We start from the raw sequence: 23,309 nt of genomic DNA on the forward strand, positions 1-23,309 counted from the left end.
GCGGAACCCGCGACAATTCCATTGCCAGATTAGAAGCTTGCCTTGATTGTTCGTTTGCGCTTGGTGCCTTTCGGCTGGTTCTCGCTTATTTGCCTTCTCCATTTTTACTTTCTACTATGGTTGCGGACTTTACCGCCATTTTTGGTGTGGCGATATCGCTTGTTGCAGTGTTTCTTCTGACCATGGGGGAGGCAGGGGAGTTGACCGGTGCCGTGGAGTGAGTAAAGACGGTCCTTTCGAGGCCCTCGATCCTGGCACCGAAGCCCTTCTCCATCACTTCTACCCTGCTCGTTAGGCCATCGACCGCCTCTACTAGTCTGTCGTGCCCCTCCTTTAGTGACTCGACATCGAATTGCAGTTGACCTAGGGTACTAAGGATCTTGTCCAATCAATATGTCATACCCTAGAAACCGTTGTAGCGCAAATGCGTGCGAGCAATCGCTCAGTGATCTGCCGAAATCGCGAAAACACGATTGTCCAATCGTAAATACGAAAGTACGGTCGGCTGCAACCATGCAGCCATACGTCATCTTGTCATTCTGCACGGAACAAACTCAGAAGTTCGTAAACCCAATCTGGGCATACCATGTTATGCATGCTAGAGAAAACGATAAGTGCAAACACTGTGGCACGAGAGAGACCCTCGATCACATAAACTGGGAATGCGCTAGCTCCCCAGGGGCTAAAGCAAACACAAATTGTAGAGAGGCCTGGGAAGCCCTGCTGCAGAGCGAAGACCCTACTCCACAGCAACACGCCATCTGCCTGGCGGAAGAAGCCGCGAAGAGTCAAGACCTCTTTGCTTGGTTCTCATCGCGGAGGCCCCGTCCCCCGTCCCCTAGGCCTGTGTGCCGGGGACGGGGAGTAGGGGTCCTCCTTATCCGGCGGCACAATAATGTTGCTACTATAATCATCATCTGCACGGAACTTGTAGGGAACTCGTAGCCGTCCCCTTTAATCCTTTGTTGTACGCACTTTTCATAACCTCCAGTGTGGCCAATCCCCCCCCCCCCCCTTCAGCAACAACAACAACAACAACAACGACGACGACGACGACAACAACAATCTGTAGAGTGGTGGGTTAGCGAGATGGCTGCGAGTACTGTGACTTGGCCGGGCCGAACGGGACTCCGCTCTACATACTCTCTCTTCTCTTCCTTGTTGGTCACCCTCTTCAAGGCGGCGCGCGAGCACACCCGATCAATGCGAGGCGGTTGCGCCGCCGCTCACAGTTACGGATTGAGCTGACCCAGTAGCGCGTCGGCCGCCGGACGGTCCGCATCGCCGCCAGGCGAAGGACGGGCATGTATCCGGCATAGCTTGGCGCAACACTACCGAAGTCGCTGCCTACAAGACGGAAGACAGGGTAAGCGGCGTCCGTTCTGACATTCATCTCCTTGAACTGACAGTTTAATCTAATTTTTGACATTCTGTATTTGTCTTTATGTTGTTTTTTACATATTTTCAAGTTCGATTTGTTGTTGCTCTGGGACAAGCAACGTTCCCAATATAAGCCACCACAACTTTATGCTCGCAATAATTCTTATTTTGCAAAGTACATGCTCACCAGCAACTGCCTGGTTGATGTAGAGAACAGAAGATACAATATGTTGACTTTGTCATAGAAATATATATATATGGTTGCATTACGGCTTGCAAGCAGCAGCTCTATATGAATGACACTGGCGATAAGCAAAATCTTCGGCGCTAAGAGGGATCCACAGCTACATTCTTTTTTTTCCTTTTTAACGCAGCTTGATCTTGCCTTGTATTCAGCGTAGTTTCGGTATCTGTAATTATTCTGTGCAACATACATCAGCAATTTCATTAAATGTTGTGTTCTGCTTAATCGTTGCTTGAAATAAAGAAAGGAAGGAAAGAAGAAAAAAAAACGCAATGCATTTCGACTATTATTTCGCCTTCAAAATCATTCAGTGATAAATAGACGAGGCGAAACGATGCAGTAAGCACGTTTCTTCCGGTTATTAGGACAGATCTATCAGCAGGATAGCCAGGTAGGCGTTTACTATAAGCGAATTGGGGCTCGTTTTCCCCAATCCGCTCGTATAGTCACTTATGGCGTTTTTTATCGTGATAACAATTATATGGACACCCCTGGCGCCCTTCTGTTGTCGCCGGCAGCGTCGCCGTGAAGTTCCGTGTAAAGTCAAAGGGCGCTAAAATCGTCGCCGAGCGCCCTATGCTGTATGTGCGGCTGAATGAGCCGCACATGAGCCGCCATCGCCGAATGAATGAATGAGCCGCACATACAAATGAGCCGCACATATGAGCCGCATGAGCCGCACATATGAGCTGAATGAGCCGCACATACAAATTGAGCCGCCATCGCGGCTCAATTTCGCGCGCGGATGCGAGAACAACGGGGAGGAAGCTCGCCGCCTTCCGTCGCGCGCAAAGGTCCGGGGGGAGGGCGTTCTACTCCGGGCGGCCCGGGCAAGCAGCGCGCGCTCGTTCGGGACGCTGCATCTTGAAAGCCATCTGCGACGGGGACACTGTCCGCCGCGCGGTGTGTTTTCGCGGCTTAGTTCGCGTTGTTGCGAGACGCAGCAAGAAGGTCAATTCGCTCGCTGCTGCTGCCGCACTTCCTCACTCCAGCTTCTTGAGTGAGAGTTTCCGCGCTCATCGAGCGAACTGTGCTCATTTTTGCTTGGGCGCGCGTGACACCATGCTTGCTACTTTAGTTAGTACGCCTATGTGTACGAGTTTATACGGCCTATAAAACTGTTATCCTTACTTTTTATAGCCAGCTGTCCACTAATTTGCTGTCGCAATCGATGCTTCGCCTTTCGGGCAAAACAGCGACTTCATTTTTTCTTTTTTTTTTGTGGGAGGGGGGGTGCTTTATGACACTGATGCTTTTATTATTAAGAACTGCGATTTTTATTTATTGTTCTCGCCTTTGTGAATATTTTCGCGTTGGCTATTTCAATGTAACGTAATTCGATAGGCGTAGTTATGGATGAATTGGGTACGAGTTCTCCTCAGAAGCAAAAATATAAAGAAAAGAAAAAAGACAAACAAACGGATGTCACGACCGATTCTCACTAACAAGGTAGATGATGACAAAATAATGCATTGCAGTGTTGAAATGAATGATTCTGACAAATGTTTGTCTGTTTTCGACTATTCGACTATATCTTAAAACCGTACGGTAATACGCAACGTCATAGAGTCAATGCCTTTCTTAGTGCCCCCCCCCTCTCCTTTTCTGTATAGTATATGGTGTTCTTCTTGCCTCTTTCGTGGGCCCATCCCGGAGATAGCGCAAATGTGGGCCGCTCCCATGGGTATGTGCAGTCTCAAAATGTGGGCCGATCCCGAAGGTAGCGCACTGCGAAACAGTGAGCCGTTCCTGTGGGTTTTTGCAGTCTAACAATGTGAGCCAATCCAGAAGATAGTGCAATCGAAATATTTAAGCAGTCCTACACTCCTCCTATACTCCCCTCACGCTAAGGATTGCAGTCCGCAGTGACTCCAGCCCATTCTCAACCCCAACTCTCTATGAAAGACACTGTCTTTCATCAACTTCAACTAGAAGTTCAATCACCTTGCAACTTCTTTTTCTTCTTTCGGATGAGAGTGATATTGAGAGACAATCCTCCCGGGAAATGTTTTTCCTGTTCGGGCTGTACATGCTACTTGTTTATAATGATTTAAGATGCCTAACCATTTCTTTTTCCGTCTTTATCTGTTTGGCTTATGAAGTACGTTGACTTAACTGGTGTCCTGAAACTAATATCCTCAAGCGGCTGCATGTTAAGCTATCGCCACCGGTCCAACGTTATCCGGAGCCATCTACAACAGCTTCTCTCAGAATTAGATTGCGACTGTGTCCTAAAACTTCATAATAAGAGGTATTCCACCTTCATCGAAAGAGGGCCACCACGTTCTGGAATTGAACCCTCGACCAAGTGATTAGCCGTATTACGCGGCACTCAGCCACTGCAGTCAGAGGGAACTGGCATCGATAATATTTGTGATTCTCTTAATTTTCCATAAGAGTTATAACGAAGAATGACGAATGAAACTTCGAGCACTTGTCTGAACATACACAGCGCGCTTTGTGTACACGTAGGAGGCGGAAGACGAGAGTACATGATTGTAGTTTTACCTCAAAAGCATGCATTACGTAAACACCACCCCACCTCGTGATCGCTAATCGTAAATGCGGCGTTCATTGCCGGCGGAAAAAAGGCACCTAGTTGTATTTGCTGGGCTCTACGTGTGTTTGTTCTATATAGCGCAAAGACCTATACCATGCGACATGACCATGCGTGTATTAAATTTAAAGGACACCGTCCTTTAAATTTTTTTCGCAATACTTTACCACCAAACTCGCCACTTGATCGCTCTAGACAAACGTGATTCACATTCTACTCCCCACCAATAGCGTCCGTTAACTCTGGGTTCTCTACTTCTAAACCTCTTACATATGATCTGCTGTACTTTACAAAAACTTTAGTGTCAGGGTTACCTCAAGGTGGACAGCAATGTCGTCAGTGGCCGAATTAACAGGAAAGTTGCCCGCAGGGCTTGCCAGAGTGCGCCGATGGCTCGCCCGAAATAGAGCGTAATTGGCCGACATCGTTAACGCAACGCGTGACGAGGAGTACAGGATGTACGTTTGTGAGCACAGAACTTCGTGCCCGTCGACTTCATTCTTTTCCGCCACGGAGATCGATATCAGCGGTGAAACTGCAGAGGTCAAATATAGAGACGGCTGCTCGCCGCGCTCACCTTGGGACCACTGCTCACACATCAGATTCCCGGCGTCACAGACAAATGGTGACACGCCGACGCGGCTACATGTCTGCCTATCACGACACAGCCACGCTGGATATCGCCCCTGTCGACATCGCCGACCGCTACGCGGCTACATTGCGTGAATGGTCGATGTGCCGGTCAAGTCGATAACATCGTCGGGCATGAGCGTACTACAAAGCCGCAATGTACATCGTGAACAATATAAAATGTGAACCGAGATACATTATACTTTGTTTAATTGTTTTAGTACAACCGCTCACCCGCAAAAAGAGGAGAATTATATATATGCAAACTAAATTATTCTAGTGGTGTACATCATGGTGCATAAACTAAATTATTCTAGTGGTGTACATCATGGTGCATCCTACATATGAAAAAAAATATTGTGAAGTTTAAGGCTTGCTGGAAGCCCGTCTGGTCGGGATGGAACATGATGAAAGCTACACAAAACCCGGGGCACTACACCGACCAAAATAAATTTAAAAGAAAAAAGAGAACGTTTCGGCTTGAACGATGCTCCCATGTGGGAGCCGAAACGTCTTCTTTCTTTCTTTTAAATTTACTTAGCTCGGCATAGTGCCCAGGGTTTTGTCTAGCTTTCACTAAAAAGAAGTGTACAAAAGCGATGCGCATCAGATTTCTAATTTCTAATTTAATGGATTCCACTTAACACGGAAAGCGCAAATGATCCATTTCGTCAAAGCCGCTGCCGGGTTTCTTCAAACTGCCCCCACGTCCCAGAAGACGGTCTTAAATTGGGTCAGTGAAGGAGGTCAGACGGCGCACCTACTTCGTCGCGGCCTGCTCACTAGCGGCTGGTCGCGAAATCTCGACCAGACCTCGAGAGGATTCAGCGAAAAAGACGACGACGACGACGACATATCGATTCCGCATCCGCGCACTACACGCGCGGCCGCTGTGCACACGAGTCAGAGTCAATAGTCGAGCCCCTTATCTCGTTCCCGAGCGACACGTCCCTTCCATTCGACCGCACCGGCCGGAGACCGATCACGCCCAGGCTACTTTTGGCTTGCGCACGGTGTAGTTTCAAGGCTGTCGATCGTAGGGGCCGCGTGCGAAAGAGCGCACGAAACCAAGTGCGACCAATTATCACACAAAGGAGAGATAACTGACCCCCGTGCGCTGTTTGTTCGCGCAAACGCTGCACGGTGGCACACAGGGCGCGTTTGTTTCATCTGATCAACGCTTCCACGTCGCAATTTTCGGAGCGTCTATCAAAACACACGTTTGTATAACGTGGTAAGGGGCAACTGTGTGCTCTGTCGCAGAACAATGTCTGCAAGCGCAACGAAGCACGTTACATGTCATATTTGTTCAATTTGATGGGCGCTCCCACATTGAAAGTTTCCAATCAGCTTTTACATGGTGACGGCCCAAACGCCTCTTATCGAAATCATCCGTATACCCAGCTCCACGTCGTATGCGTACGACATGCCCCTTTCCTATACAATCTCCCACTTGTCTTAATATAGAATGACTATTTGCCGGGTCAGGTTCGCATTAATCTTTCGAAGGTCCACCTACCCACAGAAAGTTGGTGCTGCCGCTCCCTCGTAGCAATTTTGGTTGCGAATATACCCGAATATTTTGCAGCGCTCATGAGTGACCACTTGTAGTCGACATGACTGCATCGAATCGACTCAGCAGTACGCTAGCGGCTCTCGGAACATGTTATCTGCTTTTCACACGACACGCCAATAATACTGATCGTTGTGAGCAGTATTGGTGCCTTTGGGTTCTAAAAAAGGTTGATTGTCGAACAACTTTCGCGCTGTAGAACTTCGTGAATACAATTAAGCGAAGTGAAGCCAAGTCGGTGTTGTCGTCGTAAACGTATTACTTACGAGAATGTGGAGACAATACTGCAGTCGTTTTCCTTCATGTGTATAGTTTAGCTGCACCAATGTTTCATACGGGCACACTAGCTACCCTATTTTTTTTCTTATTCTCAGCATTTTTTTTCATGCAGTTAAAAAAGAATTGCAGTGTAAAACGAACCGATGCAATGTTTTTGCTGATAAGGCAGCTCCGATAACGTTCGGAAAGCGGTCATTTATTTCAACTTCCTTAAGCGTCGTCGATCGTTCCGCTACAAACTGTGCGCGCGATAGCACTCTTTATTTTGAATATAATTCATGAAAACATGGAAGATACAAATCTCTTCTCAGTACACGTCGATTTCAGCGCCACCAAAAAAGCACGGCGAAGGTCGCCGTTTACTCTCGATTCATTCCATTTTGCAGCCATCGTTGCCTCACTACGCGCATTGGTTTATCGATCATGCATTGCGGAGGCTTCGTTGCAACAGCGATTAAATGAAAACTATTACTGTCGTATATTTTTCTTAAGTCAACGGTCTACTCATACGGCATATTATAGAATTAAAGAGACATCGGTTTTATTGCCTACTCGTTAACTGACTGCGGGTCTAAAGGAAACATCTAAAGGAAACATCTTCACGGTGAACGTGAAGCGATCCTATTCTAAAAATGCAGTCGCATTAAATAAAGCAGCATTCATAGACATTGTGTCCCACCATATAGCTGAGGCCAAAGATTGCTCGAAAAGCCTCCCGTACGTACGTGTGATTTGATCTAGCTGTAGAAGTGAAAGTATAGTACTATTATCCCAGCCATAAAGCTTTATGTGATATCCTTAGAAAAAAGTGCTAATATTTAACACAAGAAAGTAGGACTGCGCCAATGTTCGATGTTTCGAGTAACAATGAATTCAGTGTTCGAAACCATGGAATATTAGTGTTTGTTCGACGATAAGGGATAACAACTTTTATCGGAGTCTCGAGGGAGAAAGGGCAGTGCAAGCGGAGACTGTTCCGAATGATTCTGCTGCGGGAGAACCTCATCTGTTGCGCAGAGACACCACCTGCTGAGCGAACGGCATTACATGCATGCATAAAACATTGTAATGGTGTCTGTTCTTTTCATTTTTTTTTCTAAACAGAGTCGGCACAAACTTTATATTCCACTGTGTTGAGAAATGAGAAACTATGTGGTATTCAATTCAATGTTTGAAGGTCATTTTTTTTCATGTATGAATATACGATTCCAAAATTTGGCTATTCCAACACCCCTAATAAGGAAACATCGGAGCTAGCCTGTCATGGAACACTGCAGTGAGCTGTAAATCACTTGTAAGAATTTCGTCAGGTGCCGCAGTTATTTATTTTACTACCCGTAACCCACAAATTTCACCAGGTTTAATAGAGTAAAATTTACAAAGAACTATATGTAGGCATTTGCGACGGCCGGCATAGAGTCACGCAACTTATACAACACATATGATGCCCGGCGTCACTGTTGCATCTAAGTTGGCCACGTGAGTTTTACTCCAAGATCACTGCTACCTCTATATCTGATGGAGATAAACACCCACACACCCAAACATACTTGTTAAATAATATACAGCCAAGCCCCTATAAACGAAACACGCCTAAACAGAAATATGGGATAAACGAAACATCGCGTATACTTTGGTTGGTCACCCAGAGGCACAATCTTAACAAAATTAGGTTGAACGAAACCCATCTTTTTGTGAACTCCGGCTAAAGGGAAAGCCTATACTACCGCCTACATGATCCGTGTATGGAACAGTCGTTCGACAAACATGGCGAATGCTGATGATATAAATAGTAAAAAAAATACGATCTATCAGGCGTCTGCGGGAAAGTTAATGCAAATTAAAGATGCCAAAGTTGCAACGGCGTTTCCATCGTGAGGAATTCGCTAGTCAAGTAATGATCCGTGACGAGGAAGAGAGCACTACGGAGTGCATAGGTTGGTGCAGTTACGCTGCTTCGTTCACATCACCCGGAATAAGATTCAGTTGATGCCCTTGTTACCTTCTGTAAAGGCACTGCTGAAAATATCGCCGGTTAAATTCGTGGTGAACACGATGGCCCTATTGACAAACGCATAGATATTATAGCTACAGAGCGCCTTAATGTTAGGGTCAGAAGGCAAGAGATGCAGCTGAAATTCTGCAGCGCTATTTTGAACGCGCGGACTGCGCATAATTAATGGGAATCCTTTCGCTCGTGAACACAGCCTCGACAATAGACGCTACAATAAAGGGAGGAGAGCGCAGTAAAGTTTCTGCCTCGGACACTTTTCGAACGAATCGATCCATTGGTGATTTTTGTATATTTCGCTTAAATGAAGCTTCTGTAAACGAAACACATTTTCCCGTCGCTTTGAGCTTCGTTTAAACGAAGTCTGCTGGTTTATTTGCCCCTTCCTGTGCCTCTCATACTAGTCTGACTGGAGTCAATTTCTGCTTGCTCTGATTCTCTCAAAGGTTCACAGACTTAATTTATAGATGCATCAAATACGCTTTAGTGGGTTTGAGCCCCGCCGCCAGATCTTTGGCCGGTCCCCGTAAGTAGAATTGCGCAAGTTTCTGAGGTCATCATCACCATTATCATCAACTCCACTGTGAGCACCGAACGCAAACGGGGCGCGCGATCTTACCATCTAAATGCACTGGTAAATAGTCTACCCGGAATTATGAAGAGAAATTAGGTCGAATGCAGCCAAACCATTTTTTGTGCTCGTTCGTAGGAGCAGTTTGCGCATGCCTGGACACGCAGTGTATTGTGAAGTTTTTGTGTCCACTTCCCGCTGCTCACACATTCCAGGTGTTCTCTTTTTCTTTGAAGGAACAAAACGAGCGCCGAGAGCTAAATGACGCATGTCTCCCGTCGAAGCGGCAACGACGAGCCTCGCCGCAAGATCGCCAGCAGGGGCGCCCAAAGAAATGACCGACGGCGTCCCGGAATCGCGGCCCATGGCGGCCAGGAAGGGCTGGAGGGGTGGCGACCAGGGCCAGGATAGGCGGGCCGGAGGTGACGTCAACGCCGCCACCGACTCCGACGAGAGTGGTCTTACGCCACTGTCCACCACCACCATGACGTCATCGCTAAGAGGCACGACCGCAACATACCACTACTATAGATGGCCAGATAGAGATCCTCAATATACGGTTGATGGTTTATAGTTGGTAACAGGTTGGAAACCTCTCAACTGTTCCTATGCTTTTGAAAACTGCAGGTTCATTGGTAAATCGCTTGGCGGTTTGCGTACTATCGCATTTTTCATTATCAGTTCGGTCGTGTCTTAACAGCTACTGTGTTCTGCAGTCTGCAGACGGTCTGCGGTCGATAGTCAAACTATCATGATGAATAAACTGTGCACAGTCCTCCCTCTGGTTTAAAAATATTCGTGCGCAGAATGGTGGGCAAAGTCACAATGTGATTGCGTACTACATGTAAATAATCCTGTCCTGACATCTATAATTTCCGCCAAGTCAGACGTTCAAGTTCTTACACTGCGAGGTTTTGTTACGTTCACCTTTTCGTGTCACATGTAACATTAGGTTTCAAAAGCACCCGCAAAAAAGGCATGTTGGATTTAGAAACAGATTTATGAATCTTTGAGACTAGTGTATTCAGACATGCGTCTCAGGTCATTCCATATCCGAATTTGCTATGCTTCCCATATGAACAAAGATCATTTCATGTACTAAATACAAGCACAGCTGTTTCTCGCCTCGTGCCGCAAATATTCGTCTTCCTGACTACGATCGTACTCCTAGCTGTAGGTAGAGTGCACACTTTCAACTTGGTAGGTGAGCCTAAGCATTTGATAAGCGAAGTTGATTCTGCATTCAATTCGAATTTCTAGGTGAGAGAATACTTCACGACACCCCCTTTGCCATCGCCACCACCCACATTGTTATCAGTACCAGTTTAAATAATTGGTTGGCGATTTGGCACAACACGCTAACCACGGATGCGGTAGGGGAAAACACACCTTTTATAAGCGTTTAGGATGCGAACTATAGAGGGGAAAAATTGACAGGCACAAGTGCATCTCTGATATTTGTATCAGCGATACATGTGTGGCTCTGCCAAGCACAGAGCGTCAGTTTTTTGACTATGTCTGAATACGCCCGTTTTTTTTTTTTTTAATTTTCATCTCCCACGTCCGACTGCTATGTGCGAATATATCTGCTCACCCGGCTTCTCTCATGTAAAAGTGAACCCGCCTGTTTCGAATAAACTAGTGGCAAGTGGAAGCTGTTTTCATTGCCTGTCATTTTTTCCCTTTAGACTTCACGTGCTAAACGTCGATAAAAGCATTGACCAGCTAGCGCAGCAACAAGTAGTGAAAACAGCTGAATGTATCAAAGAGAGAGAGAAGGGAGGAAGGAAAGGCAGGCAGGTTAACTAGGATGTGTAGTTTTCTACCCTATACGTGGGGAGGGGGATGCGGGACTGAAAGAAAGAGAGAAGACACGAGCCTTGCTCCAACTGTCACGCGCACTATGCCAGGTGCAGCCTATCTAAAGTCGGGCACTCAAATCTGTCGCCTTGAAGTAGTGTAGAAGAGCCAGAATGGCTTTCTGGGCTGATGAAGTATGAGGCCAGGCTCCCAAGCTTTATCAGTGTGGCGATATTGAACAGGAACTGCGAAGAAGCCATAAATCTAGGTTCTAATAGCAAATGTCGAGAGTGTGCGTACTTGGAGCTTTTCCGAGTCACGACTGTTTTAGGCTTGTAGCGCAGCTCGGAAGAGCAAAAAAGGGAAGGAGGTAGGGGTAATCAAAGGGAACGGAAAACAGAGTGAGTAGGGGTAATCAAAGGGAACGGAAAACTCTGTTTTCCCCTACCTCCTTCCCTTTTTTGCTCTTCCGAGCTGCGCTACAAGCCTAAAACAGTCATGACATACCAACTCGCCCAAACTGCCACGCTTTTGACCTTCCGAGTCACGCCTAAAAGAACGGTTGCATCTTTACTGATCTTATTTGCGGTTTATTCTTACCGGTCTAGGTCCTGAAGCCGCTATTATACGTCTTTGATATTTCATCACGGAAGATTAGTATTTCTACTTCACGAGCTCGAATTTGGCAGCTTCGTAATGGCCGCTATGCGTATGTTACCCATTCCATGCGCCACAAATTCACTCGTTTGTGGTTTTCGGAACACTCAGCAGCGGCGTACACTATATTGTCGCAAAAGGTCCGGTGTCGGCGTCCGGAGCCCGCGCCCGCGTGAGCGAAAATTCCCGTACATACTTAGGTACATTTATACGCCACGCCTTGCTACATGACATATGATATATATAAGCGGGTTATATTGCCACACCATTCTATCACTAAAGTTGCTCACACCTTGTCTTACATTCTTGACAAAGTTATTCCTCGTAATATTGAGAATTACAGACCGCAATACACCGACAGCGCATGCCTTTTATGTTAAAAGCGTTCGCATAGCATTTGCCGCCAGCGTTTCCCGTTAAACACTACGGTTTATCTCTACCGATAAAAATTTAACTAGGCCCTAGTAGACGCTTTCGAAATTGATGACGTCACGTCATGCCAGCTTTGCGCCTTTTCTGGCTTTAATATAATCAGCATCTTCTCACAATAAAAGTGGATTTATTTTTGTGTTGTAGAAGGTCAAATTACAAGTACTCTTCAAATTATTCAGTTTGTTGCATTCCTTTAAAGAGTTGAGAAAGAAACTGCGTATAAGCGCTAGTAATTAGTATTCTGCGCCTTGAGAACTTGAGTGCGTTCTTTTTGAGATTTGTGTAAGGTGCAATGCGTGGTGTAAGTGCTGGACTATTAGAATAAAAGAACGGCGGTGAAGAGGATTAATTTTTTTTTAATTACGCGTCCAAACTTCAGCTTCAGCACACAGTGTGATGTTTTCTAGTTAGTACCATGCACTTTTTACACACTTTATTTTATGGTACGGACAATTTATCACAAAGGTGTGATGTCCGTGTGTACGTCTGTCTCTGTGTATGTGTGTATGGGTAGGCGAAAATAATACTCGTGCCAACGGAAAGCACTAAACAGTTTCCTGAAAGAATTACCGGGGCTCGTTTCGCGCAGGGGCGTCGAGGTTCGGCCAGGACCGAGTGCAACCCAGCGCCGTGGCTCGGACGCAGAGAACGACCTCTCGTTTTTCCATATCGCGGGACTTCAAGATCGACGACCTTCACAACGAAATCAAGGACCTCGAACGAAGGCTCAAGGTAACGGAAGCTAACTGTAGGGTCATTTAGCTTTCCTACACCCTTTGCTTTGCGACGTCAGTCAGTGGTCATGAGTTCTTTGTCTGTGTTTTTGTTTGTTTGTTTCTCTTGTATTCCTTCCGCTGAAATAACGGCAAAAAGAAAAAGAAAAAAAAAACAGGGAAAGAAAGAAAAGAAAAAAGACTCGTACTTACTCCAGTTTACCAGCTTAGAGTGACATGCAATCTATCGAAAATCAATACAGTGCACAGGAGACCAGAATGCGGCCATTATCGTTTCAGCTCTAATCCTTCTGCATCTGCTCTACAGGTGACGAAACAAACTAAGGAAAATCCTGTTTCAAAGCGAAGCTTTGTTAACGAACCCTCCCGCACTTTGCTGACCGTGGCTACTGCGCTGTCCTGCTGAATATCTCACGCATCAGAAACGCTTCCGATGGTGGGATCAAACCTTTCTTTCTTTCCATCCTTTTATTCAAAGCACTTGACAAAGGAGATTCTCTTGGGTGCCACGGCAAGAAACAGAACAGTGCCTGATAAACTCATGTGCTGCCTTTACATCAGCCTCACAGAAAAGTAGAGATAAGCAAAATAACCCGGTCTGCCAAGCAAAATTTAGAACCACTACACAGAATGGCTCTACAGCCATTCGGCCACAATCTCACGTATATACTTATTTCGTTACAACGCCAAGTAGGTCTTCGAGAATGTTTGCACGTACGTCACGTGGACGCGAGAGCACGCACGTGTGCGCGACAGAATCGCTTGGCATAATGTGCGTCGGACCGGCACAATTTTTTTAGGCTTGTAGCGCAACTCCGAACGAGCAAAAAGGAAGGTGGAAGAGGTAATGAAAAGGAATGGAGAACAGGGTGAGCGCTCACCCTGTTCTCCGTTTCTTTTCGTTACCCCTTCCACCTTCCTTTATTGCTCGTTCTGAGCTGCGCTACAAGCCTAAAAAAGTAATGACATACCAACTCGTCCAAACTGCTACGCTTCGAACCTGCACAAATGTTCTTTCTTCGCGAAATTCGTGTGTCTAGAGAAGTTATTTGTCGCTGCTGAAACTTGACTTACTAGAAGCAGCTTGCCTCCTCACACTCTGCCTCATGCCTGCCGCTTTGCGCGCTGTTCACGAACGGTGCCAAGCAGCGTTCCGTACATCGCCGCAGGAGTCCGAGCGCGAGAACAAGGCACTGAAGCGGGTGCAGGCGCGTCAGGAACGAGAGCTGCTCAAGGCCGAGTCGGCCAGGCGCCACGAAGGACCCGACGCATCGCGGGCACATGCCGAGGAAATACGGGCCCTGCGCGCCCTACTCGCCGAAGGCAGGGACAGGCTCAGGTGACCGCGTCGACAACCGTTTCAATCTCATCTTACGAGTCTTAACCTTATCTTGAGCTTTCTTACAGGTTTGACCATCGAATTCAATCGTGAAATTCAAATGCGAATTGTGACTTGATAGATTTTTGTGGGTACTTGTTGAGTGTGTATAGCAAAAGAGAAGAAAACGACAGCAGTGCTATCACACTGCATTTTTTTTTACATGCGTATCTTGCGCAATTAACTTGATTGTTCATGAAAGAGGGGAAAAAAATTCTCATCCAACCGACTATAGCACGAAGCTACGAATCAAGCTTTTCTCCATCTTGAGGGATACCGCAGATACCGCAGATATGACTTGCCACGAATTCAGTGTTCCGAATGCTCCAAGTTGTCGATTGATTCACCCTTGCTCTGCGATCTGATTGCCTCCTGGTTGGCTCAGGTGGTAGAGCGACCGCACCGGTAAGGCGTTGGTTTCAAGTTCGTATCTTGGACCACAATGAATTTTTATTGAACTGCGAAGTTTTCTTCTGAAAAACCCATTTGGGTTCCCTTTGTAGCTTCGTGCTGCAGTCAGGTTGATGAAAATTGTTTCATTTCATTATCTTTCCTCCATCCACCTAACTGGCTTTTTCATTTCTTTTCTCATCATCCGTTTTCATCATCCGGAGGATAACAATAAGGCATCGTACTTCTCTCCAGTCGACGAGCAGGAACGTAATAAACAACACTGCTGCATGCCTGAATGCACAACTGCTCTTACAATCACCACAAGATTCAACAGAGGCACAGAATGCGGACGTGAACGTTTTTAAGGAGACTGCGGGAAGTGTAGAAATTAGATATAATAACCGATTAACGGGAAATGACAATCGGGTTCTTTACTTTTTTTTTAGATGAAAATAAATATAGGATTCTTTGTCGCGGTATGGCGACGACGGTTACTTATTTTCACTTAGTAACAAAGTCATGTAAAATAATAACCAAACACGCTGTTTCAAAAATTAGGCGCTTTCCATGGGTAGCTGAAGTGAGTGCTACACCTTCGCACTATGCCTCTTACAACCATACGAAGGCAATACATCAACTGAACATCCATGAACGCTTAGCAAATCAGTGGACGCATACGGAGCAGTTGCAGCTATGTTAAAGTTTAAGGCTCGAAAGTAGCGCGGAGTAGGTTTGAATAGTTCACCTTATTTCCATAGTTTCCACCTTATTTCCAAGTTTATCTTTGCCCATCTCGACCATTTATTGTGATTTCGTTTTTTGTATTGTGCATTTCTTGCCACGTCAAAAAATTAAAAAACAAATCAATAAGCTTTCCTGTAAAGGGTGCATCACTGCACATGACCATCTATTGCGGTAAAGCTTCAAAAACGAACTGTAAAATAAATTTTGTTATCCCGAGGTGAGGTCACGTTGTCGCAGAATTCGGATACAATGTAACTGCTTGCGTACCTCGTTGCAAGATACTTCTATAACGAAAAAGTGTTTCTATTAGGGTAATAAAAATATATATTTTAAAAGTAAAGAATTTTTTTTCACGTTTGTCACATAGGGAATACGAGAAGAAGCTGCACTTGCGAAACTGCGAGCTGCAAAAGATGAGGCAGGCGCTGGCGGATCTCCAACACCATATTGACGAAAAACAAACGCTTGTCGAGAAGGAGGCAGAGATGCAGAGCAAGATCCAGCAACTCGAGAAAGAGGTCCAGGAGAGGAACACAGAAGTTCACGTGAGTACGAGTGAGTTAGACTGGCGTGTAGTTGAGGAGATGCGGACACTTTATAACGGTCCTATCAGATTTATATACTGCGGAACAAGATGTTTAGTTGATGCCTTGCGGAGCAGACGACATCGACACGATTCTGCGCAGCGATGAGTGTTTCCAGAAGGCCACCAGACAATATTGCGCTTTTTGCTTGTCTTTCTTCGCGACAACGGCCTTTCAGAAGTATAGTGATAAACATCATACCCTTAAAGAGGCACAATCTGGGGCGCGGTTGCCGGTCTCTACGGACAAGGGATCTGTTGCAACCACCACTACTATCACTACCAACGAGGAAATTTAACGACGCCCAAAGTATAACTCGATGTAGCACGGATGAAACAGCGTTGTTTACATGTTTGTGACCCATTAAATGACCAGGCTAAATATGGCAGATGCGTTTACAAAATAAATTGCTTTGGTGATTGAGACAGATATTCGATTTTCAAGTCTTAAAAAATGCGGTGTTTTGATTTAAATTCTGGGTTGTTACGTGTCGAAACCATAATCTGATTTTGAGGCACGATATATTGGGGGATTCATGGTTAATTCTTATCCCTTGGGGTTCTTCGACGTGCACCGAATGCACGTTCTGAACATGAAGTCACCATTTTTATTTTTTTTTATTTTTTCCTTTTTCTTTCTTTTCAGGAGTTAAGGCGCAAACTGGATACTGTTCAACTATCGTACAAAAAGGAACTGGTGAAGGAGAAGGCACAAAACAAAAGCTTCCAGAAACAAATGCAGGCGTTAAGGGCCGACAATGAATTGCTTCAAAGAAAGATAAAGGTAAGTGATAAAAGATGATGAACACAGTCAATCAGCTATCTAAGCACTCACTGACACACGCATTTACTAACAGACAATGCACTATCGAGGTACATCTAAACATACTTAAAGGGAAACTAAATAAAGCTACTAAATCGAACTAGATCGATAAAACGTTCGTCTATCGAAACCTATCATCGTCTTTTTTTTTGTGTGTACCAATATGCCGCTCAGTTTAGTACCAAATCGGCAGCGAAAGACTCGCTCCTGCTCTTCAATTTGAACTGCCCTCGCCGAAACGGACGAGTTGATAAAGTCTCCACGTGACCTCCCTCTATGGTGCTTTCTGTGAATCGGCCAGTGCTTACGTCACGGGAGCGGCACGGTAGTCCACAACAGGTGGCGCCACTCTGATTTTCCATTTTCATCATTTTCTGTATTACAAAAGTTCTGTTCTTGCTACGAATGACGAATTAGTTATTACAGAAGCCCAATCTTTCAATCGAGCTCGACTCAATATTTTCTTTTACTGTCCCTCTTAAAAGTCACACAGGCTCAGTGTGTGAGACCTCTTTCGCAGATATCAATATAGTGTACCTTAAGTGAGCTAAATATAATGCAAAGATTGCATGCAACTACTTATGCCCTTCGGAGGATTAATGTGCTTTTTATGCTTCTTCAAAATACAATCTGTGGCTGTGGCAACCGTATAGTAATAATGGTCAAGGGTTCAAAGGGACAACTTGAGACTATTTGCAAGCCCATCACAAAAAAGAAACTTGTGTTCATGGAACTTTTATTTGCTAACAGATGCCGGCAACTTACGACACAAGCAGCTGCTAGAAATCCATAAAGGGAAATCACTATTAAATACATGGCCTGGTCTTGGCCTGGCAATGCGGTTTGGTTACAAATGAAAATGTAGCGGCACACATACATTTTTGTACCTGGATGAAGCACAATGATATGAAAATGGAAGGCAAGGAAAGCGAGCACAGACAACTTGCAAACTTTGTCTGTACTGTGCAGATGTGGGTTCTTGGACTCAGACATGGCTTGCAAGAATGACAAGACCTCTTAGAACAGCTGAAGCTTATTACCACCTCTGATGAGACTATATCCTAGATCGCCGGCTCAACACTTCGTAGAGCATACAGTGCAGCTTGGATCACCTATTGTACGCCAGGAGTGGCAGTTCCTCTAGTGCCCACCGAGAGGTGTCCTAAAGCAAGTTTGTGATGATTATTGGTAGTAATTCAAGAAACTTGTTCCGATATCAACTACATTATAAGCTGCTATGGGTGTTTGAATACTGATGACATGTTTTGCTTAGGAGTCGACAACGTAGTACTTACTTGAGAATATGTGTGCTAGCAAAGCTAAATGCTGTCATAGCAATTAGGAGACACTTTTGGCAATAATAATAGTCTGACATAAGGAATAAAAGCGTTCCTCATCATACTTAAACCTAGGAATGCTATGCAACACATCTAACCAAGTGGTCAAACTTGAGCACTGTCTTTAACTGCCATTGTCTTGCAATCACAATGGTGATGTTATCTGTTTTTCAGGATGCAAGTGTTCAGTCTATTATGCTGAGCCACAGAGACTTTCTGAGTCACAATGGAGTCTCCAGCGATCCAAAGTCTATCTTCATGGTAAGATAAGCAAAAATGAAAAGGTAACTGTGACAGAGACTAAGTCACAAATGAAAAGTAGGTAATCACAAAGCTGAAACCACAGTAGACCTCATAATGAAGAAGTTTTGAGTACCTTTCGCAAGATTTTTTGACTACCTTTCATATGTAATGATAGCTAATTTGAGCCAAATTAACAGACGCTTCATGTAAACAGAGGAATCTCATTAGTAGACACTGTCTTACCCATTTTATTGTATACTATAGGGCAGATTGTGCAGCACCCACCTGCAAAAGCCACACAACGCTTGGTTGATACACACTGTGTCCCGCTTTATGTCAGCTTACATAGCCTTGCCCCACAAATTTTGCTGTTATATAAAGAGCACACTACATTCAAGACTCTTAAAACAAGCAACATTAATTTATAATTTAATTGAGCAATCTATATCTCGTGCAAATTTTGCTTAATTAGAAGATGAGCTAGTCTGTGATGTTAATTATTACAAGATTTGTGAAGTTATAATAAAGGCAGTAGCCTTAGCAGACAAAATTTTCTGGATTCATCTGTATTTATGTGGCTTTGGAAAAGGGAGGGAGGTAGGCAGAAGGGGCTTGAGCCCACCCGGTCAGCAGAAATGGGAGGGCTCAGCCCGCCCTTTTCAAAACCTTTAGCTTCTGTTATCCTTGTGCAGGACAGACCCAATAGCCCTGCCAACTGTGTGATCATAATTGTACTTTGAGTTGCGCATGAAACATACAGATGAAAGAAAGGACTAGACAACATGAGCATAAGAAGTCCTTTACTTTCCACTGGTGTCATCTAGTCCTTTCCTTCATTCGTGTTGAAGCTTTCAGTTTTTGAACTGTGTGGTCGCTGCACGAAGAACTATTACCCGCGTAAACCAAGCACAAGAATCCACGCAGTAAACCTATTAATTGCCTTATTTCCTAGGTGCCTGTCGCATGTCAGTCATGACACACACAGAAGAACTACAAGTCGCATAGTAGCGGCTATATTGCTTCCACGTGAGATTGTGTAACAATCTCATGTTCAATCTAGTAACAATCTGTGTAACAATCTCAATCTCCTTGTTCCCTAGGACCAGGCTGCCATGGCAGCCCGGTCCTAGGGGACAAGGGACCTCAGCCATCCTCCACCCTCCCTCGCTTCCAGCTTCTGGAAATGTTTTGAGCCCCCTCACTTGAAGTACACTTTTGAAGCCTGTCTTGGATAGTTTCCCAACAGCACAGAAGCAATGGCTCATTTGACAAATATGTCACTCTTACCTAGTGCAAAATTAGGGTTCTTGAGTCTAGGTGGTCTGCAAATGGTACACGCTAAAAACTATAGTAGCTCACCGCTCTGTAACTGGGCATTGTTCGCCCACGAACTCTCATTACACATATCACATCGGCACTCTCAGTGCTGATGTGTTGAAAAGTGTTGTCGTTGAACTTCTTTGTGTCCATTTGCATTGCAGCTATGCCCAAATATAATATATACTAGATGCCAATGAGCTGCTCCAGGGGAATGCGACTGCATGCTTTCCTGAATGCTTAGACACAATGTCAGACACTGCACACAGATTACATTTACGAGGTTGGGTCCAAGCAGCTCCTCATGTACTAATACTCAGAAACTGTACAATGAACACTGAAGCTCTGCCAGGAGAAAGAAAGGAGGGAAGAAGGAAAGGTGGGGACTGTGCTAGAAACATTGTATGATGGTATATGGCATGTGTGGCTGCTGCTGGGTACTAAAGAACCACATTCACACCAAAAAACAGTGAAGAGAAAAGAACAACGTATGCAACCTAGAAAAGTTTTTTTCACAGATGTTAACCTGAAAACTGATATACCAAAGGCAGCAAAGCTGTATAAGCGAGTTTTCACACTTTTTGGGAGTGCTAGGCATCCGTTAACTGGCTCATAGCCTCAGTGCATTTGAGCGCGGTAGTGGCTGGCTGTTCTTTGCGACAGCTCCCACATTACATTGCAGCATCATGGTATCAGCCTTTCACTATCACAGCCGTACAAACTCCTAGCTGACCTCCAATGTGGAGCCAATAAAATGTGATGTAATAAACAAAAATTATGGATTACTTGTTAAAGAAGCTGCACATAAAAGTTGTAGTCCATTAGAATGAGATATAAGTATGCAAGGTAACATTTATTTTATAATCACTGATCATTTCATTTTAAAGCCAATTAGGCATTCGGACACACATTGCGCTGTATTTACATTTGATATCGACCCTGTAGTCACATGTCGGCATTCACTGCTGCATGAAAACCTTTATGGAACTCCCCTAAGCAGCTACACTGTAAAAATACACGAGCTCCAGCACTTCTTTAGTTCCTTAACTCAATTCCTGCGAACAGCAAATTCGTGACAGCCTTGGCTGTGGCCCTCCACCCTCTGGTCCAATGATAAGCACTTTCCTTTTTCCATTGCGGCATATGGTGAGTGCAGTTATAGAGAGAGCTGGCATCAAGCATACTTTTATACTCTTTCCTGGCCAACACGCACTTTTCTGAAGCCCTTACATAACTATAATGCATTGTTCTGTACTGCCTACGGAATTCATTCAGCCAAAGACAGACATATGTGGTCAGTCCTACTCCTAGCTTGATTGATTGTTGATAATGGTTGATTGCAGAAAAAGGTGGACATGGAGTAGTAGTTAGAGGATGCATGGTTTGAAGTTGCGCAATGGCTGGTTCGATTCGATACAACATAACACAGAATGCACAGTTTTTGTTTTATGAGAATTGTTCAACATTCTTGTGAGCAGATGAATGCATTCAGCCCAATCCCTAACTCATAACTGCTGTATGCAGCAAATGTTAAGAGGTGCATGTCACATATCTCACACCACAACGTACACTTGTTGGCACAAGCTTGATGTTGCGCATGCTGTTTGAGATTAGTTGCAGTTGCATAGCATGTCTGCACCATGACCACTGAGTGAGAACCACTGTTTTTGAGAGACTTTCTAAATGAACAATTAAGGATTTTCATAGTCTGTCATATGTAGAAGGTTTCAGCCAGTAACAGGCAAGATATACCAAGTATCTGTGTCTGCAATGAATACTTAAGTAACAGACAAGGAATTCTATCAATTTTACACAAAGGCTTTCTGATTTTTTTCCATAAAGCAAGACACTTTATTTTGATAAATATTCAAAGCGAGCAAACTAATCATAAACTGACAAGACACACAAGATCATTAGACAAACTGTCACTCTATGAGTTAAGCTAGTTTTTGTTAGCTACTGGAATAAAAATGATGTGTTCGATTTGCTGTTTGATGTGTCAGAGTGCTAAAAAATTTAAGTATGTCATAAGAGTTGCTAAGCATATGCATGCAATTTCACTGCAATCAGTCACTTCAAGGTTTATTCATTCAGTATATAAACATAAAGAAATCTCCACACCTAATTGATGCGGAAAAAATGAAAGTACAGCAGGCAGCTTTTCAAAATACCTGCATCGTTTACTGCAGATAAAATGGACAAAAAAGTGACTGAATTACTTTGCAGGGCATGGACCAAGAAAAAAAGGAACGGCTGCTGTCTCGTCTCAGAGACATTGACCTCAGTGGCACATTTGTCAAGAACACCACCAAGAGACCACGGGCAGCTCGCCGACTTTCAATGGACTCGCAGCAGAGTCGACTTAGGCTCAGGTTTAATGCCATGAATGATCTCCTTCTCAACGAGTCCTTGTCAAGCGAAAGCAGCCCGACAGAGCGCATGCCTACGCTAGGGCCAAATGTCACCAAGGCTCGCCGCATGTCCGACACTCCTGTGAGGAGCAGAAGGGGCGACAGTTTGAGCAGCATTCTTGAACAGCAGGCACTGCAAATTCACAGCAGCAGAAGTGAGGATGCAGCGGAAAATACTGTTCAGAGAGACTGCACAGAAAGCAGCTCTTCCAAGGAGAGAGCCGAGGTTGGCAAGCGTGAAAAATTTTTGTTTAATGACAGACAATTGGCAGGAGAAAAGCCAGCCACAGCTCACACAGCTGCTGCTGACTTTCTGCCGTGGCAGCAGTGAGGTTCAACCTGCTGAACGGAGAAGTGCTTTAATGCACGAGAGTTCTAAGCTGTGCTAGTTGCTTTCTGTTCAATGTTGTGAACAGAGTGGATTACAGGACAACAGACATATGAACAGGAGAGGACACAATTGACACATAAGCACAACAGTGCACTGGTTGTATATCTCTTCTCCCATCATCTATGCTGCTCGCCCTAGTGAACACAGATTAATGCTATTTCTGAAGTACCTATAAAAGACATCTACATCACAGAGTTTCCTAATAATATTACTAGAGAGACCTCTGGTGCTAATGTCTATGGAAGCTGCTAGTATGACAGTTCAGCCAACATGGGAGTTACGGTTAGCACACAGATTTGCCTAAACATCATCTCTCTAGCTTCAAATGGTGTTGCGGCTATGTAAATTGATGCTGTTCAACAATATATTGCAGTATGAATGAAAAATTTGCATAATGTCATAAGAATGAAGTCGCAAGCACAAGGGTTAGACAAATCCAAGTACTACCCAGGTGAAAATTTCCAACTGGGAATGCAACTGGTTCCAGTTCAACTGGTTTATGGAACAATTCCCAGTTGGTCCCCATTGCAACTGGTCCCAGTTGATCCCCATTGCAACTGGTCCCAGTTGGTCCCCATTGCAACTGGTCCCAGTTGGTCCCCATTGCAACTGGTCCCAGTTGATTCCCATTGCAACTGGTCCCAGTTGGCCCCTTTGCAACTGGTCCCAGTTGGTCCACATCGGAACAGGTTCCAGTTCCTATTGCAACTGGCATCGATTGTGCAATAGAGGTAGTGAGCCATGGCCAGCAGGAACCACTGGTAAACGTTTACACACAAGCGGGATTCAAGCTGGCCATAGCTTGTATGCTTTTTGTGGTT

The 23,309-nt window shown here is 44.8% G+C and overlaps 2 protein-coding genes across 14 annotated transcripts in view; one reads left to right on the forward strand and one right to left on the reverse strand.

Annotated features, from left to right (window-relative positions):
- The first annotated feature begins 1,061 nt into the window (after window positions 1-1,061).
- LOC135906403 (uncharacterized) lies at window positions 1,062-22,428 on the forward strand. Its single transcript, XM_065437787.2, has 8 exons — window positions 1,062-1,366; window positions 9,482-9,748; window positions 12,724-12,866; window positions 14,038-14,207; window positions 15,751-15,928; window positions 16,613-16,750; window positions 18,301-18,387; window positions 21,913-22,428. Exons 2-8 carry the CDS (start codon window positions 9,514-9,516, stop codon window positions 22,426-22,428), a joined length of 1,467 nt encoding a protein of 488 aa, XP_065293859.2. The 5' UTR covers window positions 1,062-1,366; window positions 9,482-9,513.
- The window catches only part of LOC135906374 (transcription initiation protein SPT3 homolog), a 585,543-nt gene continuing 583,975 nt past the window's right edge, over window positions 21,742-23,309 (reverse strand). For 12 of the 13 annotated variants that reach the window (XM_070538893.1, XM_065437734.2, XM_065437736.2 and 9 more), the window contains one exon: window positions 21,742-22,177. The gene's annotated coding sequence lies outside the window, so the exon portion shown is untranslated. Of the gene's footprint in view, window positions 22,231-23,309 lie in introns of all 13 variants that reach the window. The other variant, XM_070538892.1, reaches the window with a different exon arrangement.

This window comes from Dermacentor albipictus, chromosome 5 (genome assembly GCF_038994185.2).
Source record: "Dermacentor albipictus isolate Rhodes 1998 colony chromosome 5, USDA_Dalb.pri_finalv2, whole genome shotgun sequence".
NCBI lineage: Eukaryota > Metazoa > Arthropoda > Arachnida > Ixodida > Ixodidae > Dermacentor > Dermacentor albipictus.